The 26,894-nt window shown below is 46.5% G+C and overlaps 4 protein-coding genes across 15 annotated transcripts in view; 3 read left to right on the plus strand and 1 right to left on the minus strand.

Moving 5' to 3' along the window:
• CDC25C (cell division cycle 25C) overlaps positions 1-8,657 on the minus strand; it is a 33,760-nt gene extending 25,103 nt beyond the window's left edge. For 3 of the 8 annotated variants that reach the window (XM_042984768.1, XM_007077858.3, XM_042984766.1), the window contains exons 1-3: positions 4,033-4,242; positions 2,749-2,948; positions 1,283-1,380 (exon numbers count right to left, since the gene is read on the minus strand). In XM_042984768.1, the coding sequence (XP_042840702.1) occupies positions 1,283-1,380; positions 2,749-2,942 (292 nt within the window). In that variant the 5' untranslated portion in view covers positions 2,943-2,948; positions 4,033-4,242. Of the gene's footprint in view, positions 1-1,282; positions 1,381-2,748; positions 2,949-4,032; positions 4,246-8,452 lie in introns of those variants that run through there. The other 5 variants (XM_042984770.1, XM_007077857.3, XM_042984760.1 and 2 more) reach the window with 5 other exon arrangements.
• Positions 4,383-8,058, plus strand: LOC102968449 (oocyte-specific histone RNA stem-loop-binding protein 2-like). The gene is given in 8 exon segments (XM_042984795.1): positions 4,383-4,439; positions 4,706-4,751; positions 5,596-5,676; positions 5,788-5,892; positions 6,528-6,680; positions 6,823-6,943; positions 7,789-7,871; positions 7,873-8,058. Coding segments are annotated over 7 exon segments (657 nt in total). The 5' UTR covers positions 4,383-4,439; positions 4,706-4,725; the 3' UTR covers positions 7,961-8,058.
• A 28-nt stretch (positions 8,658-8,685) lies between the features above and the next one.
• On the plus strand, positions 8,686-19,101 carry FAM53C (family with sequence similarity 53 member C). 3 transcript variants are annotated; one of them, XM_042984779.1, is made up of 6 exons: positions 8,713-8,774; positions 9,025-9,229; positions 12,137-12,366; positions 12,761-12,818; positions 14,343-15,127; positions 16,043-19,101. In XM_042984779.1, the coding sequence occupies exons 3-6, from the start codon at positions 12,289-12,291 to the stop codon at positions 16,298-16,300; spliced, it is 1,179 nt and encodes a 392-aa protein (XP_042840713.1). In that variant the 5' UTR covers positions 8,713-8,774; positions 9,025-9,229; positions 12,137-12,288; the 3' UTR covers positions 16,301-19,101. The 3 variants fall into 3 exon arrangements, with proteins under 3 accessions (XP_007077918.2, XP_042840713.1, XP_042840720.1); XM_007077856.3 differs by lacking the exon at positions 9,025-9,229 and having other exon boundaries at positions 8,686-8,774; XM_042984786.1 differs by lacking the exons at positions 8,713-8,774; positions 9,025-9,229 and adding an exon at positions 8,915-8,971.
• Positions 16,470-26,894, plus strand: part of KDM3B (lysine demethylase 3B) — a 74,912-nt gene continuing 64,487 nt past the window's right edge. For 2 of the 3 annotated variants that reach the window (XM_042984750.1, XM_042984755.1), the window contains exon 1: positions 22,330-22,605. In XM_042984750.1, the coding sequence (XP_042840684.1) occupies positions 22,411-22,605 (195 nt within the window). In that variant the 5' untranslated portion in view covers positions 22,330-22,410. Of the gene's footprint in view, positions 16,548-22,329; positions 22,606-26,894 lie in introns of those variants that run through there. The other variant, XM_042984752.1, reaches the window with a different exon arrangement.

Raw genomic sequence — 26,894 nt, forward strand, 5'->3', positions numbered from 1 at the left:
CAATTTTATGGTACAAGGTACAAGTTCATGAAAACTTAAGAATTTATATATGTTACTTAAGAATTTATGCAGGAAATACTGCAGGACAATAACGAACAGAGATTTTTTTCATGGGTAGGAAATAATGCTGATCACTCAGGAAATAGACCATTTATTCTGAAAATAGAACAAATACTAAAATGGCCGACTAGTGGGGTGCCTTGGTGGCTCAGTCAGTTAAGTGTCCAACTCTTGACTTAGGCCCAGGTCATGATCTCATGGTTTTTTAGTTTGAGCCTGAGTCAGGCTCTGCGCTGACAGTGTGGAGCCTGCTTGGGATTCTCTGTCTCCTTATCCCTCTGCCCCTCTCCTGCTTGCTCTCTATCTGTCTCAAAATAAATAAAAATAAACTTAAAAAAAAAAAGACCGACTAGTGGGGCACCTGCATGGCTCAGTCAGTTAAGTGTTGGACTTTGGCTCAGCTCATGATCTCACAGTTTGTGGGTTTGAGTCCCACATCAGGCTCTCTTCTGTCAGCACAGGGCTTTCTTTGGATCCTCTGTCTCGCTCTCTCTCTCTGCCCTTTCCCGGCTGGTGAGTGCTCATTCTCTCTCCCTCTCAAAAATAAACAAACATTAAAAAAAATTATTGACTAGTAAAACATACTCCTTTTGGGCTCAGGCCCTACAAAACCACAAGAATTAGTTAACAAAGTATTTCTTTATGTTTCTTTGCCTTTGCTGAGATTATACTAGAGCATAAAACTTCCCATTTTAACTACTACTTTCATTCCCACATCAATCAGTTAACAAAATATTCCTTCTTGTCTAAATTTTTCAAATGCAAAATGACTCCTATTTATGTTATTACATTTCTCTTCTTGGCTTATCATTCTCAAAAATCCCTTAGGTACCCACAGAATTTCAACTTCAAGGATCTTTACCTCCTTTAAAAAAAATTTTTTTTTAATGTTTATTTATATTTGAGAGAGAGAGAGAGAGAGAGAGAGAGAGAGAGAGAGAGAGAGGGTCAGAGTGTGAACAAGAGAGGGGCAGACAGAGAGGGAGACACAGAATCTAAAGCAAGATCCAGGCTCTGAGCTGCCAGCACAGAGCCCGATGTGGGGTTTGAACTCAAGAACCATGAGATCATGACCTGAGCCGAAGTCGGATGGGCTTAACCGACTGAGCTACCCAGGCGCCCCTCTACCTAATTTTACCACCTTCCATCTTTATCTGACTACCCTGTTCTCTCCCTTAAAAGTTGTTCTTTTCCTTGAGGCCTTTACCTCCCTTCTCCTTACCTGTTTCATCAAGGTCTGCAGAAGTGGTAAGCTGACTGGCAGACATCTCCCCACCACTGCTAAGATTGGAAAGATCAAGGCAACATTTTGGGGTTCCTCTGTTGAGACATAATAGTACAGCAAGATTCCCTTAAAGTTGTAATAACCTTGAAAGGCAAAGATCACATTATCCTCTTCATCTGAAACACCCCTCAGGAACCTTTTCTCTACTCCAATAATTTGCATCTCATTTCCTCCTCACCAACATATTGAGACAAGTAATTTTTTTTTAAATTGAGGACCAAACATTATTGGCTGAGGTGGGTCTTGACCCCACATCTTTTGCCCTATGCACTGTGGGTACATAGATTTGATTTCTCCCTGGAGTCTCTAGTACTTCTCAGGTCTATAACTCTCCAACTAGCCGAGGCATCAGAGCATGGCGTGACCAGAATTTAAAGTACAATAATAATAACACTAATATTAATACAAATAAAAATACCAACTCCTATAACACAATAGAATTTTCAAAGACTTTTCCCAGACATCACATCATTTAATTCTCACAAGATCCTAGTAAGATAGGAAGAGATTATTATTTCTATGTCACAGAAAAGAAGCCTGAGGGTCAAAAGTCACACTGTTACTGAAGGGCAGGGTTTAAAACTTAAACCCTGATCTTTGAGCCACAATAATTGTTTAAAAATGTTTTTTTAATATTTACTTATTTTTGAGAAAGAGAGAGAGGGGCAGAGAGAGAGGGAGACACAGAATGAGAAGCAGGCTCCAGGCTCTGAGCTGTCAGCACCCACAAACCTTGAGATCATGACCTGAGTCAAAGTCAGACACTTAACTGACTGAGCCACCCAAGTGCCTCCTCCCCACTTTTTTTTTAAATGTTTATTTATTTTTGAGAGAGAGAGAGAGAGTGTGGGGGAGGGATATGGACAGAGGGAGACACAGAATCTGAAGCAGGAGCCAAGATAATTTTTTAAAAACCCCAAGGCTGTGCCTGGGTGGCTCAGATGGTTAAGCCCCCAACTCTCACTTCATGATCTCACAGTTTGTGAGTTCCAGCCCTGCATGGGGCTCTGCACTGACATCACAGAGCCTGGTTGGGATTTTCTCTCTCTGCTCCTCCCCTGCTCATACTCTCTCTTTCTCTCTATCAAAATAAATAAATAAACTTTTACGATAAACAAACAAACAAACAAATAAATAAATTGGGGCACCTGGGTGGCTCAGTCGGTTGAGCAACTAGCTTCAGGTCAGGTCATGATCTCAAAGCTCGTGAGTTCGAGCCCCACATCAGGCTTGCTACTATCAGCTTGTGCCAGCTTCAGATCTTCTGTCCCCCTCTCTCTCTGCCCTTCTCCCACTTGCTCACTCTCTCTCAAACATAAATAAACTTTTAAAAAAATAAATAAATAAAAATCCCAAGGCTATTTGGAAAAGCAAAGGAGATAAGGTGTAAAAGGTGGATTTACCCAGACAAAACACTTAGGTTTGCAGAATCGCTAAAGAGTTTGTTCACTGGAGTTCTAGGGAGATCTGGACAGGTGGTAAAGGAAGTGTCTCTCTCCAAGAGCAGGTTTAATATCTTCCTCTGACTGGACCTAAAACTGGGTCCTGAGCCAGCATGTACATCCTCTTCTGCAGATGAAATCAATTCTGCAGACATGGCCTCCTGAGAAAAAAAAAAAAATAACACCTACCTAAGAGGTGAACATCATCTACATAGGTCCCTCACAGGCTGTCCAGTTTTCACAACCTCCTCCACCCTTCCCAGCAGCAGCCCAGTGGCTCAGTACTGGAGAAAGAACATCCCTAGGATCACAACTAGGCATGAAAGTTGAATCCCACTTGCCCCAAGCACCTTGACCTTTTTCTTGGAGCCGAACTTATCTAGAGGCAAACGCGGGACTTTTTTTTTTTTTTTTTTTTTTTAAGTAAGCTGTACACCTAAAGTGGGGCATGAACTCGCGAGAACAGTTCCACATTCCATTGACTAAGCCAGCCAGGCAACCCAAAACCAGGACTTCATTAAAAAAGGAATGAGGAGGGGCGCCTGGGTGGCTCAGTAGGTTAAGCGTCCGACTTCGGCTCAGGTCATGATCTCACGGTCTGTGAGTTCGAGCCCCGAGTCGGGCTCTGTGCTGACCCAGAGCCTGGAGTCTGTTTCAGATTCTGTGTCTCCCTCTCTCTCTGCCCCTCCCCTGTTCACACTCTGTCTCTCTCTGTCTCAAAAATAAACAAACGTTAAAAAAAAAAAATTAAAAAAAAAAAAAAAAGGAATGAGGAGCGCCTGCATGCCTCAGTCCGTTAAGCTTGGGGCTCTTGATTTCAGCTCAGGCCATGATCTCATGATCTCACGGGGGTGAGATCGAGCCCCTCCAGGGCTCTGCCCTGGGCCTGGATCCTGCTTATGATTCTCCATCTCCCTCTGCCCTTCCCCCCTCCCCGCCGCCCCCCCTCCCCCGCGCTGACTCACCAGCTCTCGAAGGAAAAAAGGGAGAAAGGGATGAAAGAGAGAGGCAGAGAGAGAGAGAGAGAGAGAGGAAAAAAGAAAGAAAGAAAAGAGAAGAGAAAAGAAAAGGCTTTCACTTATTCGGGGGCCACACAGCTAGTGACTACTGACAGGAAAGAATTCGGGTCTCCTAACTCGCGATAATGCTTATTAAATCCCCTGAAGTTCTGTTTGTAGAGCCCCCACTGGACCCTGGGGGACGCTGAGGTTTCCGTGATACCGGTGGAGAGGGTTCCCGGCTTACCTCAGATTGGAGCCAGAGATTCACCTTCAGGAAAAACAAAGGTGGGGAGTCAGTCACAAGCGAAGACTTGAGCAGAATTAAAGGAAATCTGACGAAAGGAGTCAATTAACCAGACTACGATTCCGCTTCTAGACTGGATAGGCCGAGAGGATCGAAGTTACAGCCACAGTGCAAGAATATCAACAGTCACAGGGCCTGGCTATTCAAACCTTCCGCCTCCCCAGTAAACCTATCCCATTCACCTCAAGACTGCGTCAGCCAATCTGCGCCCGCGCGCGCCCAGACTCTTTTGGCCAATCGTTTGGCTCTACATCACTAGGCGTGACCTTGCTTTGGAAGGAACACAATTTGCCCCGCCCCTCAGCCAGAGCAGGATGCCGATTGGTCAGGGTTCAGTAAACCGCTAGGTAAGCCCCGCCCCCCCGGGTGCCTGGCACACCATTGGCTCTCCCTCTGGCCAATCTCCACACTCTTCCTGAGCACTCTATTCCCTTAGCCCCTCCAACCCCGGGAGATTTAAACTGGACTTCGGTAGCGAGTACTGCTCTTTAAGATAATACCTGGGGAGAGTTGTTTGGGTGACAGGGTGTTTTAAACTTTTCTTTCCCCTTGCTTCTTTCTTGTGTCGTTACTTGGGCCTTTTCATCTTCGTTTTTCTTGCCTTCCATTGGAGATGGAGCATTTGCCACCGGTATGGCAGATGTTGAGGCGAGACAGGTGTGTGTATTTATGCTGCATTTATGTATTGACCCCTTCCAATAGCTTTCATTGTTTCGAGTTCCTTTTAGAGCTCAGCATCTCTGAGACTCTAGGTTATGCAGGATAAAGGAAATTCCTTTTCAGGGAAAACAGGGGAATTAAATCATCTCTTGGTATAATCCTTATCACAGTCCAAAGGATCCCAAGCTTTGGCCGTTTATGGAAATTTGAACATTGATAGGTGATACTAAGAATTTATTCTTAATGTTGGGGATTTGAATAATCCTGCGGGAGTGGTGGTGGGTATAGATGGTGGGTGGTGGGTATAGACGAAACAAGATTTGCCATGAGTATTAAGCAATGGGTAACTGGGGGTACATTATATCACTACTGTCAAAGTTTAATCATCTGGGGATCTTGTTAAAATGCAGGTTCTGATTCAGTAGGTCTGGGTTGGGGTCCAAGATTCTGCATTTCTAACAAGCTCCCAGCTGATGCTGATGCAGCTTGTCCTGAGACCATACTTTGAGTAGCAAAACATTATGGCATGCTCTTCTCTATTTTTGAAATTTTCTACACACACAAAAAAATGTTCAAAATAACTTGGAAGCTCTTTGAATGCAGGCTCTTTAAAATGATGAATCAATAAGTAGAGAGTGGGGCCTAGGAATTATCAAGGCGCTACTCATGCTGATGGTTTGCAAATCACATTCTGAGAAACAAATCAGCAATGCAACAGTTCAGCCACAAACACAACCTTTATCCGGTGTCCACATCTTGGTGGTGGTAGTTGCTAAGAAGTACAGCATAGTCAGCTGGGTTTTATCCTAATACCCTTTTCATATGGAGAATCTGCTTCCCCAGAAAGGAGGTATGTGAAGAGTCTTTGTTCTCTGGGATTGAGATGGTGAGTGTGGGAGTCAGCACAGAGCCCTGCCATGCTAGGTGAGTTTGAAAAACAGACTAGGGGTTAAGGGAGTGTGTGTGGGATGAGTTGGTTTTTAGTTTGAAAACCATAATCACACTTCATGGGACCATTGTATACTTCCCCTGCAGGTGGGAGGTAGAGACAGATGAAGTTGTTCTACAGCGGCGGCAAAAACAGATAGATTATGGCAAGCGCACACCTGGTTACCAGTGTTTCCTGCAGCAGGTCCCCAAGTGAGTGCAGTCGTGCGGGGTCACAACAAGCATGTCAGCTAAGTGGCTTTGGTTCAATGTAGGGTGATGGAAAGATATTAGAATATGAATGTTCTCACAAAGTCTCATCATTACTAAAACTAAGTCTCCTGAAATGTAGCCCCCTAAATAAATTTTCAAGACTTTTTTTTTTTTTCAAATGGAACAAATCCTACTTGGCCCATGAGACTTTCAAAAGCTCAATCCATGTTTGCTAATGAAGTTTTTCTTTCCAACCATTTTTACCTCATACCGCCAGCTGACTTCACTAATTACAACATACTTGCCTAATTACATGTAAGTTTCCATGCATACATGCAAACTAAATGTATAAAGAGGTAGTATGTATTTCAAAGGGATGTCAGATACTGTCTTTTATATCTATCTTGACTTCTGAGGGAGTTGGAATATCTAAATTACCCTTGCCAGAAGAATATTAGGAATTTAGGAAGTTTGGTGCTTAATCCCAACTGAAGATTTATTTTTTCTATTGAATTGCAGGCATTGATCCTACCTGACTCTTAAGAAACCCCTAATGAGTCTCCTGATTCACTGTGATAAACTGACCTGTGCCCCTTCCCCCTGACCTGAGTCTGACACATATCTGTCATTGCCAGGGCAAAGCGACAGCCAGGACTTCACCCTCAAACACCAAATAAGAACAGGAGGTACAGCCGTCGCTCGTGGGATGCCCAAATCAGGCAGTGGAGAAGAGCTCTACATTCTTGGGACCCCCCCAGCCAGCCTCTGCAGGGCAGGGAGGCTGAGGGGTGAGTGCATTATTCTTGGTTTCTTGTTTGAGTGGTGGACTGAGCCCCACCTCTCCTTACTTTGCAGGGGTTTAGCTTTTAATGGCTGAAAAGGGAGAGTCTGAATGAGGTGCATGTTCCTCTGACTCTGCTGCATTCCTAGGCAGGGGATGGAGCATCTCTTAGAGCCAATGGGTTCCACCCCTTTGGATGACCTTTTGGATGACTGGTTCCAGGCCCTGGAACCCTCACCGAATCTGGATGGAGACCAGAAGGGAGCCCAGGTAGTCTTCTATCCACCTATCTTCTACCTGTCTTCTAAATCCCACTGGTGCACTGTTAGAGATGGAGTCTGGCCTATGAGGTGACAATTAGCATGGGGTTCAAGGTAGTAGTCCAAGAATGAAAGAAGGAAAATGGGGCAGCAAGAAAAAATAGGACATGAATAAAAAACTCTGAGAACTAAAGGTGGCAAAAGGAGATTTAATTATAGTTAGTAATGGCAGGGAAGTTGGGCTGCACTGGGGGCTATCTTATACTTGATGAAAGGGGTATAATCTTCCTTGGAATTGAGGCCTGAAACCTGACATGGAGGATTTGGGTGTTTGTTTTTTTCAAGTGTCTCATTTTATAAATGTTTTGCACATGAGCCAATGCTAACTTCTTATTCTCAACCATTGAACTTTATTAAAGCATTGTTAATAATAAAAGGAGGATAATAACAAAATTATAAAAGGATAATAAATAATAAAAAAAGGAGGATCATCAAGTGGTGAAGACCAAGGACTTTAAAGCATCAAGGACTGGTCTGTAATATTACCTTTGCCTACCAGATGGGCAGTCACTTAATCTCTCCAACCATTTCATCTGTCAAATAGAGACATTTGCTCATTTCATGATTCTAAGCAAAAATGAGAATACTTTTTTAAAGTATGTAGCACGGTGTCTGGTACATAATAAGTGCTCCACAACAGTAATTACTGGAAACCATGTCTCCTATACTTCATGGCCTTGTTCCCTCTTTTGCCAAGGGGAAATGTGCAGGGCAAGGGAATATGCAGTGCATCTATCTTCCCTCCACCCCTATTTTCTTGATAAATCTCACTTTCTCTTCACTCTTCTTTTTCAGTTTGCAGACTTGGTGGCTCCTGCCTACTCCCTTCCCTGGCTCTGTGAGGAAGATCCCCACCACTGGTGCTACTTTGTAGCTGATCAGTTACATATCTGTCCTAGACTTGAGTGGGGCACCAAATATTTACAGAAAACAGACGTCTTTCAAGGGACTTGTTGCTAGGTTGTAATAGTGTAATAGTTGGAATAGTGAAGATTATTTGCATTACTGCTACTTCCCAATCGATTAAAAAAGAAATCTAAAACTGCTGTACAAAAAGATGGCAACACGAAGGCATTGTTTAAAGCCTCTTTTTCTTTTTGCCTTTCTTTCTAAACCTTTTTTGATAGCTGAGACTCAAATTTACATGAAAGTCAGGAAGCATTTAGCTGTTCCTCAGCCTCTTCCCTACTAACGTCTACATGCAGTCTTTTCGAAAAAAGACTTAAACTTTGGCTGAGGTGGGAGGTGGTGGTAGTGGTGGAGATTTAATAAAAAGGGTGGTATCCTGTTCCTAAAGAGGAAATATACTGACATGAACATCTTTTCTCCAGCTGCCTGTTTCCTCCCTCCCTGTCTTAAGTGGTCCAGCTGTAACCACCATACTCCTCCTTCCCTCCCCCCCAACCCACCCCCGCAAGCAACTGAACCGCCTATGATGTCATAATCACAACCCCATTACCTCATCCTGCTCGGGGGTGGGGGTGCGTAGAGGAAGGAAGAGTAGTGGACAGCCCTGGGCCCTCCGCAGCTTCACAAAGTGTTTTGGGTGAGGGCTAATTACAAAACCAATTTGGAACGGCCGCGCAACCGTTGCAAGTCCTGGGTTTATAAGGTTCGAGGCGATCCGGCAGCTTGAAGAGGGGCTCCTGGGACTCGGAGCAGGCCCTAATCGACTCTTGGACTACATTTCCCAGAAGCCTTCACGCCGCGGACGGGTCCTCTGCTGGCGGAAGGGGGATTCCTTCTCCGAAGCAGCCCTAGAGGGCGGGACAGGAGAGCAGGTAAGAGGAACTTCGGCTAATTCTGTTACGCGGCTCAAATCGAGTAGAGGGCTGTACTTATGCCAGTGTTGGAATGGAGGGTGAGGGGGATGGCTTTGTTTACCTTCGTCCAACACGGCCTCCCCCGCGGGTTTCGAGATGTGCCGCCAACTGGGTCCGTCCACCTTCTGCGGTATTTTGGAGGGGGTGACTCGATGGTGAGGAAATCACCTTCATCCCTAAATCAAAGAACCTGTCTCATTCCCGACAGTACTTTCCAAAATAGACTTTGGGAGAGAAACGGCGCAAGGCTCGAGCCTCCGCGGGCGGTTCAGGAGGATTCCGCGAACCAGAGCGATCTCCCTACTCTCCTTAGGGGCCCTTTGGTTCGCGCCGGCGCCTTTTAAGGGCACCGTGGGGCGAACGGAGCGCTCAGAGCTGCTCCGGCCGCGGCCCTGGGAGCTGGAGGAGCCGCGGTAGGTGGCGAGGGCAGGTGGCGCTGGGCCCTCGGGGCGGGCACCTCGGCCGTCCCTCCCTCCTTCCCCCTTTCCCTTCCCCCAGCCCGGCCGCGAGCGCCGCACGGCCTCTCTGGACGCCTCCGCGGGGAGAGCACGGGACCCGGTGGGGGAGGGGTTGGCGGAGTGCTAAGTCCCAGACCCTCTTCATCCCTAGCGTCCTGAGTTCGCTTCCCGCGGCCAGGTGATGGAAGCTGATATGGGAGGAGGCGAACGACAGCCCCCCTGAGCGAGCCCTTGTGCCCCCCTAGGGGCCAGCGGACGCCCCATGCCCCACCCCGCAGGGACAGGCAGGGCAACCGAGGGAGAGGTTGAAGACTGGAGGGGGGCCTAGCCTTTTGCTTCTTCATCGGGGTGGGGGGAGGGGTGCTCCCCACTTGTCACCCCTATCCCCGCCAGAGCCATATGGAAGAAGGAACAGTCAGATCCTCACTTAAATGTTCATGCACCTCCCTGCCTTCCTCATGTTTTTCTTCAGTCTCCCCCAGAGGTGTGGGCCTGGGACCTGGGGGTGGGGTGGGGGGGAAGGTCCCCATGGGATTTGTGACTCTCTTACCCCTTGGCCTGACTAGATCCTAGGTTCTTCAGTTTTCATCACAACCTCAGCATCCCTGAAACCCGAATGTCAGGGGTTACTGCCATCCAATAAGAGATGGGATGGGGGTCCAGTCTTTATGTTAGGGGGCTGATGGTGGAAGGAAAGCCTGGATTGAGAGTTGGGCCTGGTGGGGTCGTGGGGAGGGCCTAGCGGCCTGCTGCTCTGTGAAGGGCTGAGCCCTGTGCCAGTTGTTAAGCTGAGAAGTTTTAACTTGTTTAGTGAAGGTTCAGGGCTGTCTTTGCCCCTCAGATAAACAAAATGGAAGGGGAAGGAAGGCGGCAAGAGAGGGTTTCTTACACTTTTTTCTATGCCTGCCTGAGAAAGAGGAGGCCCCTCGCGGAGCTGGTTTGCCTTCTTTTGTGTCCTGGTTTGATTCCTTATGGCTTCCGTTCTGTTCCCCCTCTCAGGCTGGCCTGTTTTAGGAAACTCAGGCTGAGAGTATCAGTTGCGTGGTGGTAGTTGCATTGTTCCAATTACCGCCGTGTGTGGCCACATCCCAACAATTAAAATGCAGAAAAACACAAAATCACTCTCTTCACTTGATCCCAGAGAGGGCTGGGAGTTTGCTGTTTGGCCAAATGCCTCATGAAAAGCTTGAAAGAGTTTGCTTCACTCCCTGCTCTTCATGGCTGGTCAGTCTGAGGCCTGTGATCTGTGGGGTAAAAGCCTTCAGTTAGGTTCCCTCTCTAGTTGATCTTTTGGGGGCAGAGTTAAGAAACCAAGAGCAGAAAAGAAGCTTTAGCTTTTCCCCCAAGAACATAGAAGCTGCTGAAGGGAGCTCTCGGGAAGCTGGAACTTCGTTCAGGGTGGTGATAATTATGCGTGAAAATGATAGTTATTTGTAACGATGATTGACTTCTCCCAGACCTTTCTTCCAAAAAAACTCCACATACACCCACATGTATTTCTTTGCTTTTCCTTACCTACCTCTCTCTGAGGTGGGGATGGGGTCAAGATGACTCCCTCTTTTTTTTGCAAAAGTAGAAAGTGATCTGCCTCCAAGGTCACAGAAGAGCCGTTTTGGGCTTCCCTAGGTGTGCAGATGAGGAAAGGTGGCGTCCAGCCAAATAGATAAACCCAATTGCCTTCTTCAGCTTAATATCATCACTTGTGGCATTCTTAGCCTGTGTAGAGCAACAAACAGGAGGGTTTGAGAAACAGCAGTCTTTGTGGAGTCTTGATTTGTACAGGCTAGATTGTATGCTTTTTACATTTTGGTATTTCATGTTATATGGTACCTGTGACAGGTTAAGACATATTTATTGTGCCCATTTTATATACAGGTTAACTAAGGCCAAGAAAAGTCAAGTGACTTCCCAGAACTGTCACAGCAAATTGGAGCAAGATTTAGATTTCTTGAATGTTTGTTTTATCTACTAGAGAATGCTATATACACCCTCTGATGAGCTGTCTGCCTGCTGGTCATTTCTGGGAATAGGCAGAACCATATGGAAATACTAGGTTAACCTCCTCTCCTCCATTGAGCAAGGCCCCTCAGGCAATTGTGTAGGCTGGAAGCCTGTTCTTTGATAGAATTAGTTTGCTTCTACTGAAATTGACCATGAGAAGGAGTCTCAGTTAATTGTATCCATGGTCTTGAGTCAGATCAGGCTAAAAACTTAGTTGAATGAAGTCATACAGTTGTTAACATCTGTAGAGTTGAAATGTAAGTGGAATAATCCTGGTTCCATTTCTGTCTTCTTAGCTTTGTAAGAGAATGTATACAGTATCTGTTAGAAAACAATATAACACGATATACATTCAGGCTAAGGGAGAACATGAAACCTTGTTCACTCTGATTGGTCTAAAGGAAAAAGTCATTCCTACAACCAGTGCTCCACCCTGTTCCCTATTACTATTTGTGTGGTTTAGGAAAAATGTATCTCTCTGTTTCTGATTAGAGGATAAAAGAAAATATTGGGGTAATCAGGATGGAAGTAACCATTTGGGTGTTGTCTCTCACTTGAGCTGTTTTTTAAGCGGTACCGGTAGTCTGGGTAGACAGAACAGAGCATGAACCAGGTTAGGAGTGGCAAATAGGTTTCAACTTGCTTGCTAACTCCAGTTAATTTTACTGGTTAACTGGAGTGCCACGTTCAGAATGTTTCTGAGGCTGTGTTTAGGCTTAGCAGGAAAGAGCTGTGATCAATTAATGATGTCTGCCAGAGGCCTGGCATAGGGATGCTGTGGTATGTGTGCCATGCATTTTCCACCTTTGGGCCAGGTACATCTCTAATATCACTTGGGGCTGGTCCCTCTGTAATTGGCAGACTCAGCAGGCATGACTGGAGAGGGGAGTCCCAATGGTGCTAGAATGGTGCTGCAGTGGCAGAAGACGGCTCACGAGTGAGGTCTGGAAGAACAACAGGGAAGACATCCATCATTTGCTCCAAAGTGTGCAAGTCATATCCTGGGGAGAATCATGATAACCCTGATCACTGAGCAGCTACAGAAGCAGACTCTGGATGAGCTGAAATGCACACGCTTCAGCATCAGTCTGGTAAAAGACCAGTCTTCCTGCTTCTCTACCATCCCCTCCCCCTTTTTTCTGAGGCTGTTTGTTGCTACTACTTTACCCATGTCCTGTGCCGTATGAGTCATGTTACTTGTACTGGAAGAGCCTACTAAAGGCTCAAAACCCAGCCCAAAAGGAAGGGGGCAGGTATTTTTCCACTGATAGAGAAGGGACACCAAAACTTGGGTGGAGAAGGGTATGAGATGTTGGAAGATGTGGATTATTTTACTCACTAACTTTGGGAAGACAACAAGAAGAGAACATTTAGGAGTCCCTAACATCTCTATAGCCCATGAATTACAGGGGTAAGCTGAAAAGGGCTTCCTGGAAATATGTGTCCTGAGCCTGAATCATGATGGATATCCTCTCTCTCTCTTAGCCTCTGCCTGATCATGCAGACATCTCCAACTGTGGGAACCCTTTCCAACTTGTGTCTGGTAAGGCTTTGTATGTGTGTCTGTGTGTATCTACACCTTTCTTTCATTGGTTTCCAGTGACCAGGGCTAGCTAGTCTATCTCCACAACTTTCTTGCCAGGGTCACCTGCTGAGATTCACACTTATCTCCATTTTCCTGCACCTGCATGGAGGTTATTTGTTTAGTTTGCTCTTATTCTAGCCTTGACAGGACTTTTATAATCTGATTTTTTTTTTAAATAGGTAATACATTCATGTGGTTCAAAAAATTTAAAGGGGCACTTGTGTGGCTCAGTCGGTTAAGTGTTCCACTCTTGATTTCAGCTCAGGTCATGATCTCAGGGTCGTGCCCCTCATTGGAGCTCGCTTAAGATCCTCTCTCTCCTACTCCCTCTGCCCTTCTCCCACACACACTAAAAAAAAAATTTTTTTTAATCTTTATTTATTTTTGAGAGAGACAGAGTGTGAGCTGGGGAGGAACAGAGAGAGAGGGAGACACAGAATCCGAAGCAGGCTCCAGGCTCTGAGCTGTCAGCACAAAGCCCAACGCGGGGCTCGAACTCATGAACCACGAGGTCATGACCTGAGCCGAAGTCGGACACTCAACCAACTGAGCCATCCGGGCACCCCTCAAAAAAAATTTTTGTGAATAACAAATATATTGAAAAAAGTCTCCCTTCTCCATCTAGCTCCCACCACCTCCCCAAAAGCAGCTCGTATTATTACTTTGTCTATCCAACTAGAGTTTCTTTATACAAATAGAAGCAAATATAAATGTGTACTTTTTATTCCTGCAAAAGGTTGCATACTATATATACTATTTGGCACTTTTTATTTTTTTAGTTAACTACACTCTAGCTAGATCTTTTGGTATCAGTGTGTTAATTGGAGCATTTCTTTGTGGGTGGCTAGACAACAAAGGAACATGAATAGTCTTAGGGTTTCCCAAGCCTGGGTTCCATCATCAAAGGCCTTCCCCACTCTGTTTGCCCTCTCTAGGAATAAAAATGATCTCTTACCTGCTCGATTGCCTCTTAATCCTTGGCAGCCCTAACTCTTGTCTGGGTGCTGGTGACATGTAGGAAGGAGAAAGATTAAAGAAGAGCATGGGCCTGCTTTTTACAACCTGGGGCTGGTAGGTATGGAAGCAGAGTAAGGCTAGGTGGAGTGAAGTATGAGCAGGGCACACATGCTTTTTTTTCTCTTGACTGTTTGTGCCTTTGAGAGGGAGTGATACGCAGTATTTGAGACTATTTTTAATTTTAGGTGGTTCCTCATAATGGAGGCAGTATAGTCTAGTGGTAAGAGACCTAGCCTTAGCATCACACAGACCTGGATTTGAATCCTCCTTTGATCATTTCATTCCTACATGACCTAGGACAGGTTACTGGACTTCTCTCATCTGTGAAATGGGGATAATAGTACCTACCTCCTGAGGTTTGGGGAAACCTCACATAAAGTGCTCATTATATTTTGTGGCATATAGTAAGCTCTTAAAAATATATTAGCTTTCATTAATACTATTTTTATTATGAATGCTTTCCAGAAGGTGCTTCCTGGAGGGGCCTGCCCCACTGTTCCTGTGCTGAGTTCCAGGACAGCCTCAACCTCAGCTACCACCCCTCGGGCTTGAGCCTGCACCTCAGACCACCTAGCCCGGGAAGTTCCCCACAGGAGCAGCCCCTCTCCCAAGTCCTAAGCCCTGAGCCCCCAGATCCAGAGAAGCTTCCTGTGCCCCCTGCCCCTCCATCCAAGAGGCACTGCCGCTCACTCTCAGTGCCCGTGGACCTGTCTCGCTGGCAGCCGGTGTGGCGGCCCGCCCCCTCCAAGCTGTGGACTCCCATCAAGCACCGGGGCAGTGGTGGAGGGGGTGGGCCGCAGGTGCCTCACCAGAGCCCCCCAAAGCGGGTCTCCAGCCTCAGGTTCCTCCAAGCTCCCAGTGCCTCTTCTCAATGTGCCCCGGCCCACAGACCCTACAGTCCCCCTTTCTTCAGCCTGGCTCTGGCCCAAGATTCCTCTCGACCCTGTGCCACTTCCCCCCAGAGTGTCTCCTGGGAGAGTGATGCTGAGTCCCTGTCACCTTGCCCACCCCAGCGTCGCTTCTCCTTGTCACCTAGCCTGGGCCCGCAGGCAAGCCGCTTCTTGCCCTCTGCCCGGAGCTCCCCTGCATCCTCCCCAGAGCTGCCCTGGCGACCTCGAGGCCTCCGCAATCTTCCCCGAAGCCGCTCACAACCCTGTGATCTGGATGCTCGCAAAGCTGGAGTCAAACGGCGCCATGAGGAGGACCCCCGGCGGCTGCGGCCTTCTTTAGACTTTGACAAGATGAATCAGGTGGGACCAGCAGGACTAGGGAAACTTGGTTGGGAGGAGGGAGACTCTGTTCCATTTTTACTTCGAAGTGTCCCCTAGTTCCATGCACTCCTGACAGGTTCTTTTCTGTCTGAGCTTCTGCTAGTGTGATTCACCATCCTAGTTGTCCGGGACTGTACCTACTTTAGGACTCAGTGTCCCATGTCGTGTGTAACTCCTTGGGCCTGGAGGTTCTAGAGAAATTGAGGGCAGACCCATGGTAAATCTTCCAATAGGGATTCCTGATTGTTCTGCTAAAGGTGCTTTCCCTCCTCTTCTGAGGATGCATAAGCCTCAAAAGTCACATCATCAGTGCCCTACCCTTTCTTGACCTCTAGACTGATTTTGCCACTCTCCGTCAGTGCTTCCGCTGGGTGTGTGAGGGCTTCAGCAAAACGGGTTGCTGCCTTATTCATCTGTTCAGCAAATGAATTTTGACTTCCCGGTGTGAGTGCAGCTATTATATGCACTTGTCCACTTTTTTCACACTCTTCCTACTAGTCCATTGGGTCACAAACCCCTTTGAGAATTTACTTATTCAGAGTCATTCCTCCAACCAGTCAGCAAATGTTACTGAATACCTGCTATGTACTGGGCTGTGACTAGGCACTTGCAATATTGTTGTGAGACACCCAGATAAGATTCTTGCCCACATGAAGCTTGTAAGTGAGCTCTTAATCTTGAACCCAACAGAAACTATGGGCTCTTTGCTTAAAGAACTGTGCCTGCATACTAAATTTTCTAAATGTTACCAGGGAGTTCACCCACGTCATGCCTAGGACTCATACCTGTAGGGGTATGGGATACTTTGAGGGATACTTTGAAATATAGCTTGGACCAGGGTTCTGTGGGAGTTGATATCTTTCTGCATTCTTAACTTTGTTGTTTGTTTGACAGAAACCATACTCAGGAGGTCTCTGTCTCCAAGAAACAGCCCGGGAAGGCAGCAGCATCTCTCCACCGTGGTTCATGGCCTGTAGCCCCCCACCCCTCTCTGCTTCCTGCAGCCCCATTGGGGGTTCCTCCCAGGTGCTCAGTGAAAGCGAAGAGGAGGAGGAGGGGGCCGTGCGGTGGGGGCGGCAGGCACTGAGAAAGCGGACACTGTGCCAGCAGGACTTTGGGGACCTGGACTTGAATCTAATTGAGGAGAACTAAAACTGAGAGGCTACTTCCTGGGGCCACACAGACTGATTCTCTATGGCTACTAACAAGTGTCAAGGCCCCAAGGCCAGGGGCCGAGCCTGGGAATGGGGGTGAGTGGAGGGCTCCGACTCAGGGCAGCCGGAAATCTTCTCGCTCCAGGAAGCTCGACCATGCCAACAGACTGGCCGGGACAAGATAAACGGAGCTGGTGGCGGGAGGGACAGCCCCAGAGCAGACCCTTCCCATGGCGGCCCTGAGTGTGAGTATCCCTGCCACCGAAAAAGCAATGGGCAGGGAAGGAAGGGGTCTGCTGACCCCAGCTCGGGGAATTTCACTAGCCCCTTTGCTTCAAAGGGCACTTGTGTCTTAGAATTTGGCCAGGGTGGGGGGTTCATTCAGCCTCCTTGGAGAAATTGTGTGAGAGTGTGCGCGTGCGTGGGAGTGTACTTGGGGAAAGGTGTGTTTGCGTAGCCTTAGGGAAGGAAGGCAGTTGCTCCATAACAGCAGAGCATCATGATACCCCCAGGATCTTGAGTTTGCACGGGATAGCAGGCTTATTCAAGGAGTCAAGAGGAGGGCACCAAGTTTTTCTTTTTTCTAAGTAGCTTGGTTTCAGAGCTGATAATCCATAAGCACTGTTGGCTCTGCAAAGGACTCTCTTTTGGGGGATGGCAGGGTCTTTTAAGTGCTGTGACCTTGGCTAATGGTCTTTGTCTTAGACCCGTCCCCTTCCCTAGTTAGGTCTAATATTAGGGCTGGAGAGGGCTCTCTATGTTGATTCTGAGCTGGCCTTTTTTTCTTATCAGATTGCCTAGGCTATGTACAACCTGCCTCTTTCTCTAAGTAGATGTAAGCACCTGTGGACAACTGAGGCATGGTTGGATGGCTCCATTTTTCTCTTTCCCTCTCTACTGATGGGATTTTTTCCCCTCACATTCTGAGCTTCGAGGGTCAAGAACAAGGAGGAAAGGCCCTGTGTTGGCCCTCATCATCTAAGGCCAACCTGCAGCAGAAGTGGCATTCAGTCCCCAGTAAGCATGGGTAAGCTCGTTCCAGCACTATCTTTTGGAAACAGACTATAGGGAAACCTGTTGTCATTAGATCCAGGTCTAACCTCTTTTCAGACCTGCTTGACAAAGAGGAAGGGGATGTCAGCATTTACTAGTTTGCTTGTCTTCCATTCCTGCCTAGAAATGTTTATTTGCCTCTAATTGGACCTGAGAGACCTCAGGGAGGTTGGGGCTCACTAAGGGGTTGGCTGAGGTTGTGTAAAGCAAAGGCTGTGAGAAGCAGCTGGGAATTTGTTGTTGTTGTTGGATTGAATTTCCTTTTTTTGTTTCTCGCCCATAACTTAAACCAGGGCAGCAGGTCCCAGTGGCTGCAGGGATGGGTTTAACGACTGTAGGACCCTTGGTAGGGCTGGCACCAGTGAAGATATACTGAAGCAGCCGCCAAATAGCTTGTTAGGCTTTGTCCGGCGGCTTTGGTTAGACCCTGCACGACTGAATTGGACCTGCCCTTCTTGTTTATTGGAGGAAGGGCATTCTCTTGGATTTCCAGGGTGTCTTAGGACCCAGTTCCTCATGGTAAGGGGAGAAGACCAAAGTCCACATGGTTTCTTCCTCATGGGATTGAACCTGTCATTTTCTTGGTTTCCCACATGTCACATAGGAACATCACTGACGCTGCAGCCCTCTCACCTCCACTCCAGGGGAGGTGGCCATTTCTTCTTGAGGCTCTGGCCCTCAAAGGTTCTACCCTTCCAGGGCTCTTCCCCTTCTCCTGCTAGTTACCATGTATTACCAGTGAGCTACCAAGTCTGTAGGGGCCTGAGAAAGGCTCTCTGGAGAATCCAGGGAAACTGTGAGCCCAGTAGTTGCCCATCCTTGGTTTCATCCCTCCCTTGGCTCTTCTTCTTTAGGCCATAATTTCCCTGGTGCCAGCTTCTTTTCCTCCTGGGGCATCCTTATGCCTGGGCTCTCTGCTGCATATTGGCTATGCCAGCTTCCAATAGGCCACTAGCAAGACCAGTGGTGTCTCTGTAAGCCCTAAGCTCAAGAAGTGAGGGCAGTGATTCTGCCTCTATCCTGGCTTCCCCAAAGCCCCAGGGTGCCATCCTTAGGGGAGAAGGTCTACAGATAATCATATTTGAATTCTATTACATTAAGATCTGGAAAGTTAAATTAGTTGAAACTGTCATCTTGCTTCCCAATCCAAGCACCCATGACCCTGGGACAAGCCTTTTCAAGAAGTGGTTCATTTTGCTTTACACAGTAGATCTGTTCCAAAAGTTCTGTATAAGCCAAATGCTATTTTGCAATGCATTTGGACTGCCGACCATTAAAAAGCAGCCTGTGTGATTGCTTCTTTTGTAAAGCAAGCAACCTCCCTCTACTTTAGCTGTTTTGACTATTTGGATTTTCACATATTGGGCTTACCCAGAGTGGAGCACACCTATACAGGGCTGTGGTTGACGCTGGGTAGACATCTGCATCTGTGTTGTGTGTGTGGTGTGGCTGACCAGTAGGTGAGTATTCCTGCGTGTGTGAGTGAAGCCACTCCCAGGCTGGTGCTCTCCTCCTGTGCCCGGTGACTGCCCAGTGGCAGCTCCAGCTGCCCTTCACTCCCACCTGCTGCCAAAGTCCCTGTGCTAATGGGATTACAAATACAAAAAGTGGAAAAAAATTTTTTCGTAAACTTTGTTTTATATTAAAAAAATCCATAAGTCTGTGTGTGTTAAACATGAGGTCCTGCCTCTGTGGCTGTGTTTGAAAAAATAAAGTTTTATTAGAATAATTCATTTTCCCAAGCAATCTTGTGTACTACAGTGTCTTCTTCCCTTCTCCACAAAGAAAAGCAAGGAGGAAGCAGGGAGAAGGCCATCTAACTCTAACAGTCCCTTGCTCTAAAACATGGCTGGGCCTTCGCCCCTCGAGGGCAGTATCTGGTCCTAGGCCTTTTGCAGCCACAGCATTAATATCCTGTGGCCCAGCTTGTGATAAGGCCTTGGTTATTTTTGGCAGTCTGATTGGTCTTTGTTTCCCTGATAGTGGTAACTATCTCCTCTACCCTGTGGTCAGTCTTCCAATAAGTTGAAGTCAAGTACTAATACATTCTAGCTCCCTGAGAAATGCTTGATAGTCCAGTCAGGAACTTGTCTAGACTGATTTGTAGTCTTTAGGAAGTGGGAAGAAAGCAGTTTGAGAGACTTGACCAGGAATCTTTTTCTTTTTTAAGAGTTTTTACATCTTATGCCCTGGAGAGATGGAGGTTTTAGTCTTGAGAATTCAGATTCCAAAGACCTAGGCAATTACTCCATTCTAAAAATAATGCTTTTGGAAAATTATCCTAACAGCAGAGCTTCTCTTTTGCCCCAGAAGTTGGTATTTTCCTTAATGATTTAGTTTGGGATGTTCATGTGCTCAGGGAAGGTGTGTGGCTCACTCTCTTTAGACATTTCTATTCCACCCTTTTCCCTGTATTAGCATTCTTGCAGTTTGGGTAAAATGTAGTTGCTTAGAGATCCAGGCAGGAGCCTCTGTCCCTAAGGAGTAGCCTTTCTTTACCAGTTGTGGTGCTGACTTGCCAGGCAGCAAGAAGAGTCAAGTTGCTTAGCCTCCGTCCCAGTTTCCTGCTTCAGATTTGTGGCACTCATCATTGAATACCAATGAAGTGTGCAAGAGGACAGGATTGGCTTGATAACCTGGAGCAGGAACCTTTGAGGGGATGAAAATACACTCCATAAATAGTGAGGGTTGTCACCTGCCCCAGAAACCAAGAAGAGGCTTTGAGGAGGGTGGGGCTTTGGCATGTGGTTAAAGAAGTCTCAGTATTATAAGTTTTTTCCTTACTTAACACTGCTGCTGTTTCATTTCACCTACCGTTTGAGCAAGGGTCAAGTTTGAGCATCTCGACTTTTTTTTCTTTCCTGTTCATTTGTTGTTATTGTTGTTGTTGTTAGATTTTTCTGTTTATTTTCTGTGAAGCGAAGTGTGATTTCATTTTCTCTTCCTGAAGTCCTATTAGTATAAGGAAGAACTCCATGAGAACACAAGGGGTCTGTTCAGTGTTGTGTCCCCGGCATGTTGAAAAGTTAATAGCACATGAAAAGTGCCTACTATGTTTGTTGAATGAATTTCTCATCTTTGCCTTCCCATCCCTGAGCTTAGGCATATTTCTGTCTCCGGTGCTGTGAGAATCCAGCTTTAGACACTGGGGCTGTAATTAGAGCTCCTTATGGGAGAAAGTCTCAACAGTGAATTTTGGTAGGAATCCTGCAAAGCAGGTAGGTCTTAGGGATTCACCCTGGTTCTATTACCAACTACAATTTGTGGGCCATGTGCTTTAAGAGGTGTCTTTTGGCCCAGGAAAGCATTCTGATTCAGGACTCAGGTTGGCTTATGGGAGGTGGAGGTTCTAAGGAATAGGAAGAGAAAAAGTCCAAGGAAATGTTTCCTTGGCGTTCCACAAGGTTAGTTCTAGAATGACTTCCTCTAGTGGTTTTGTACTTTTAGAAAAGTCAGTAGTTGCTCCCCGATCCCCAGTGCAGACCCCAACCTTTGCAAGGAAAGTATGTCTAGGGTAAAGAAAAGATATAGTCAGGAGATAACTGGGTAAGCACTTAAGTCTTAGAACCAGCTACTGCTCTTTCTGTCTGTAGAGCAGATCATTGAAAGAAATGGCCGCTTTGAGGGTAACAATCCATGATTTCTGGTTTGTATCTACTTCCATATGTACTCAGTCTGCATCTATAAAGCTATAGAACCCGTGCTAGTCTCTGATATTACCAATGTTAATGGATTTTTTTAATGTTTATTTTTGAGTGTGTGTATTTGAGAGTGTGTGCAAGCGGGGGAGGGGCAGAGAAAGAGAGGAAGACAGAATCCGAAGCAGGCTCCAGGCTTCAAGCTGTCAGTCAGAGCCTGATGCAGGGCTCAAACTCACCAGCTGTGAGATCATGACCTGAGCCAAAGTCGAATGCTTAACAGGCTGAGCCACCCAGGTACCCCACCAATGTTCATGTTTTAATGATTGAGGTTTCCCAGTGCCTGGTGTGAATGACAATCTAGGCAAAAAATTCGGTATCTCCCCTTCTCTACAATCCCTTTTCTAACAGGAACTATCAATCTCCCACACCTGTATTAAATGAATTGAGATAGGAGTGGTTGGGGTTTTTTTTTTTTTTTTTTTTGGCCCCCAACGCCACTACTTCCATGGTAAGATGAAGTGCTGTTGAGCCAAAGAGAATCTCTTTATTGCTGATCTCTTTCCAATTCCCCTAAAAGTTGAATTGAGAAACACCTGTACTGAATAACATTGGCAGACTTGGAAAGGGAAGAAGTTCCATTGGTTTAAGTAAAAATACCAAGATGTTGGAAATACATTGGCCTTCACCCAGTGTAAAGAGTGGTAGTACAACATCCAGTGGATGTAGCACATTGGTCAATGGAAAGGAACCTATGAAGTACTAGTAGTATAGAATAGGATGGTACCATGTTATGGGCCAGTGAGAAGACAATGTGTCCCAGGGACCAGTGGGGAGAGTTTTCTAAAAGATAATGACAGGACTGATAGGGCATATTTTCAGGATAGGAAATGAATAGTTATTGCGGTGCTAACTGCTGAGCTCAAAACGCTACCTCTAGGTACCTTGCCCCTCAAGCCCCCTACCCCAGTAAAAGTCTTGGGTGTCCGAGGCGGGTAAGCTACAGCCTTCTCACATATGGGACCCCCCAGAAGGAAGGTTGGGACCAGGATGGTACCAAGGAAGACTGAAGGGCCCGCCCACTTCCCTACCCCCGCCTAAACTGCAATTCCCCTCCCTGCCGCAGGGGGCACTGCAGGCCCGGGGGAGGTTGGGGCGGAGCGCTGCGAGGGGCCCGGAGCTGCCGTCCCGCTCCAGAGCGCGGGGGGCGCTGTGCGGGGCCCGGGCTGCGGCTCCGCTCCCGGCCACGGGGGGCGCTGCGCGGCGCCGGTGGTTGGTGGTGGCTGTTGGGGGGGGGGGGTGGGGGGAGCCGCGGCCGCGGGTGGTGCGGAGGGAGGCCTTGCGGGCGGATCGGGCGCTCAGCGGCAGAGGTGGTGGGAGGCGGCGGGTGGGAGCGCGGGTCTGGCCGGCCCTGGCGATGGCGGACGCGGCGGCCTCCCCGGTGGGCAAGCGGCTGCTGCTTCTGTTCGCGGATACCGCGGCCTCGTCCTCGGCCTCGGTCCCCGCGGCGGCGGCGGCGGCGGGTGGAGATCCGGGGCCTGCGCTGCGCACTCGGGCCTGGCGGGCCGGCACAGTGCGGGCTATGAGCGGGGCGGTGCCCCAGGACCTAGCGGTGAGTGGCGGCCGAGGCAGGCACTTGAGGCCGGGGCTGCGGGGCCTGCGGGCGGCCTCCCCGGGGGCCTTTGTGAGGGGGCGGTGGGGTGGGGGTGACCCAGTTCCTCGCCCCCAGATCTCCTCAGCGCCCCCCACCGGCTCCTCGGCACCCCGAGCTCTGGCCGGCATGGCTTCCGCGTCGGGGTGCGCGCCCCGGTTTCCCCCGGGGGGCAGCCAGGGCGCCAAGAGCTGCTGCCTCCACCCGACAGGCCCCGCCTCCTCAGCGACCCCTTTCTCAGCGTCCCCCCCACACCCCCAAAACACGCCTTGCGAGCAGGCTCCCGAACCCTGGGCTCCTGGGCCCCTCAGAGTTCGGCTGGTGCTGTCGCTGCTCCCTGAAAGACGCGGACCTGTAGTTCGCAGCCTCCCTGGAAATCTGCACCCTGTTCCCTTCCTCCCGGGAGCCCCGAGTGGGGCGGGAATGTGGGCAATTGTGGGAGGCACAGAGGCTGCAGTTGGAGCTGCTCGGGGCTTTTTTATCAGGCAGTTACTTCCTCCTTGTCTGAGCCGGGCTTGGCCTGGCGGTCTCCAGAAAGGCCAGCTCTCAGGACTCTTCAGGCTCCCTTTCTCTTTGAGCTTCTGGGTGACAGGAGCTGCGGTTGTGGCTGTTTTTGATAAGTTTGAGATCTGTCTTAGGAGCGGAATGGGGCTGCTAGGTGGTGCTTTTTTGCTCCCAGCTCGGCTACTCCCTCAACCCTGGGAGAGGTTTTGTTTTGAAACTTTGTGTTGGAGCTTGGGCGTTTTTGAATACTTGGCCTTGGTGTATTTCGTGATTGAAGTTATTCAGTAAAATAGAACTTAACTAGCATTTGGGACCTTGTGTTATTTTTGTTAATGTGGCGGCACAATATTGTCTTTGAGCTTTGGCAAGCCTCTTTAGTTCCTCATTCTGATAGCAGCCCTAGCTTCTCTGTTAAGACTATGAAAATAGGGAGATTCTTTTGGAATGTAATAGACAGAAGGTAAATTTTCGTGATGAACTTGCTTCTGCAGATATTTTATTTGCTGTAAGTGGGAATGATTTCCTGAGATTTGATGTTAATATTGTAGGCTTCTGATACTCATTTTTCTACCTATTGATTAGTGGTGTTAGGCTTTTTTTTTTCTTTTTTTTTTTCTTTTCCTCTGATATGCAGGCTTTATGGGTTGTTTAGCTTGCGGCTGGCTTAGCCTTTCCTTCTGCTACTTGAGTTCACATTCTTTGATCTTTCTCCATGCTAAATAAGAAAAGGCTGTTTGGGCATTTATGTGGCTTCAGTGGGGCGAATTTATAAAAAGCTACCAGGAATATAAAGGGATGAGGGTGATGCTTAAGGAGGGGATTTGGTTGTAAAATACTCTGTGCTTTCTTTAAAAGATTGCTTTCTAGGTTGGGATGGGGGAGAGGTGTCTATCTCAGATCCAAAAATTTACTCCCATAAATGAAAAACATAATTAGGATCCACTATTATATGCATACTTCGACCTAAGGCCTAGTCTGCCCTAGCTTTTCAGTTAGAATTTTATATTCTAGTTGTTTCCTCCATCAGATGAATTGCTAATGAGCTCTGCACCTGAAATGGCTACCCATTCACTTTGTTGTTTGCTGAGCTCCCTAAGGACAGAGGTTTTTGAAGCTCACTGAAATGCTGGACACCTACTAAGCTAAATACTGAATAATTTTACCACTGGGCTCATGAAGTGGTTTCCCAAACCAAGTAAAAAGTTGCAGTGATTCTTGGAAATTAAAGTTAAGGGTACATTAGAAGTGTGTTGGGGTCTCATGGAGCTGTGTGCATACAGAAGCAAAGGCAGATTTAGTTTTGAGAATAAACTTAAGCTTGTATGTATATTAAGGGACATAGGTGAGAAAACTACCACAACAAAACTCACAGCCTTTAGAATTTTTCACCAGTTTGCGAAATTGCTCAAGAATTACAGTAGCTATGTTGAGGTTCTGTTAATGACAATGACTAGCCTAGGATGAGAACTGGACATTTGTTTTTCTTTTTCATTAAAGAGATTTCCTTTGGACCCTAGACATGTGGGCCTTTCCAATTTGCACCACACACCGTAGTAAACACAACCGTCTTCCAATCAAAAGTGTTCTTCCTGTACTCACGGGTGGAGTTTTCAAGCAGCTGGCCTGTGATTGGGCAGATTTTCATTCAGTTAGTTTAAGATGTTTTCAGGCATGCTTGGTTTTGAGCATTGCATAGCAGGGCGCCCCCTGTTAAGGATGAGTAATTGAGGGTTGGATGAATGAGTTTTTGAAGTGATTGAAAACACTTTTCAGTTTTAGGCTCCATTAATGGTCTCTTTCTAAATATTATTTGATCCTGAAAACTTTAAAAATGTAGTCCTGCCCCTTTTAATGAACCCTTTTCTGGAAAACAATACCAAAGCCATGTACTTCCTTAAGATGAAATATGAAAATAGAAAAGTCAGGATCCTGTTGATTGGGAGTTTGGTTGGTAAAGGTTTGCTAGAGGGCATTTTCATCTTCAAAGCTATGCTGACAAATAACTACTGAGAATTTTAGATGTAATAGGACAACAGCTTTTTACCACAACCCCCCCCCCCCATGGAGTAGTAGCTTTATTTGTATTTCAAAATAGGCCTGTCCTGTTATGTTGAAAAAAAAAAAATGTGTTGCTGCAAGATTAGTTTAATGGGTTTCTATGCATTTATTTCTGATTCTTCTAACTGTCCTCTTTGTGTTCCCAATCATTACTGGTCCGGATAAGTTGCAGAGACCTTGGGACCTTCATATATGTAGGTGTGGTAGTTAAACACACAGACCAAAAAAAAAAAAAAACATGGGTTTTCCTTTTTTTATTAAAAGGCAAAACTTCTATTTTGCGTAATGTCTAATAACCAAAAGAATACACAAGAAAAGCCAACAGTATCTTTCACAGGCTTCCACTTTGCAAAAAAAAGGCTTTGCTTGTCTTTTTTAATTTTTTTAAGTAAAAAAGCCCAGCTTGGGGCTTGAACTCACAACCCTGAGACCAAGCAAGGGTCACATGCTCTGTTGACTGAGCCAGCCAGGCACCCCATTATCTTTCTTAATACTGGTACAAAAAATATAAAAACATTCATCTGTATACAAAAGGTTGCTTTTATTAGTGAATAGTATCATACTGCAGCCTTCCCCTCCCCCCCTTTTTTGTAAGGACTTTTTTTTTTTTTTTTTAAGATTTTGTTTTTAAGTCATCTCTTTACCCAGTATGGGACTCAAACTTAGAACCCCAGGATCAAGAGTTGCATGCTCTATGGACTGAGCCAGCCAGGCACCCCTCCCCTTTTTTCCATTTACCATTATACCATGGACATCAATACCTATAAATCTTACTCATCCTTTTAGATAACTACATGATATTTCATAGAACGGATGTACCATCATTTGTTTAATCATTCCTCCTTATCCTGGATGTTCCAGTTAGTTATATTTTTGGCACTACAAATAATGCTGTGCTTAATAAACTTGTACACATATCTTGTGTAATCATGGTTTTGTTTCTTTAGTTTAGACACCTAGGAGTGGGTTAGGAATTCTAGGAAGTACATGAATCTTCGGTTGTATTAGATAATACCAGGTAGTTTTCCAGTAAGATGATAGCATTTCTCATGCCCACCAGCAGTGCATACATGCAATGCTGGTTTCCACCTTTCCCATCACTCGTGTCATCAGTCTGTCTTTTTTGGCAATCTGATGGGTGAAAAATAATACCTAGCAGTTTCATGACTACTGGTCTTTTTCTATCTTTATTGGCCTTTTATATTTTTAATGAGTTATATACCTATCTTTTGTCCATTTAAAAAAAAATAGGAGTCTTTTCACTCTGTACAAGTCCTGTGCATTTTAAGGATATTAACCCCTTTATCCCTCAGGTGTGTTACAATTATTTTCTCTCGTTTGTCTTTGAACTTTATGAGTTGTTTTGCCATACAGAAAAACAAGATGTTTACATCATTAAATTTCTTACACTTTTCTTAATGGTTTCTTTACTTGCTTGGGGATAGCTCCTTGCCCTTGAATCTATGTAAATGTTATTTAATGTTTCTGTATTTTTACCTTTAGATCTTTGGTCTGCCTGGAATATTTTTGTAAGTGGCATGTGCGGTGGGGGATCTAACTTGCTTCCTACTGAGTAATCAGTTGTGGTAGCACCAGTTTTATTAAATAAACTATCCTTTTCTTGCTGTTTGTTAGAATTAAATGATTCTTTTAGTAGCCAATGATTTGTTTTGAATGTGTATCTTAGC

Source organism: Panthera tigris, chromosome A1, assembly GCF_018350195.1.
Source record: "Panthera tigris isolate Pti1 chromosome A1, P.tigris_Pti1_mat1.1, whole genome shotgun sequence".
Lineage (NCBI taxonomy): Eukaryota > Metazoa > Chordata > Mammalia > Carnivora > Felidae > Panthera > Panthera tigris.

What these genes read in the sequence shown, in the direction of transcription:
- FAM53C (XM_007077856.3), top strand. Translation starts at nt 12,289, where the DNA reads ATGATAACCCTGATCACTGAGCAGCTACAGAAGCAGACTCTGGATGAG. An exon ending in CACGCTTCAGCATCAGTCTG is followed by an intron (nt 12,367 to 12,760) that starts GTAAAAGACCAG and finishes TCTCTCTCTTAG; the next exon opens with CCTCTGCCTGATCATGCAGA. An exon ending in CCCTTTCCAACTTGTGTCTG is followed by an intron (nt 12,819 to 14,342) that starts GTAAGGCTTTGT and finishes AATGCTTTCCAG; the next exon opens with AAGGTGCTTCCTGGAGGGGC.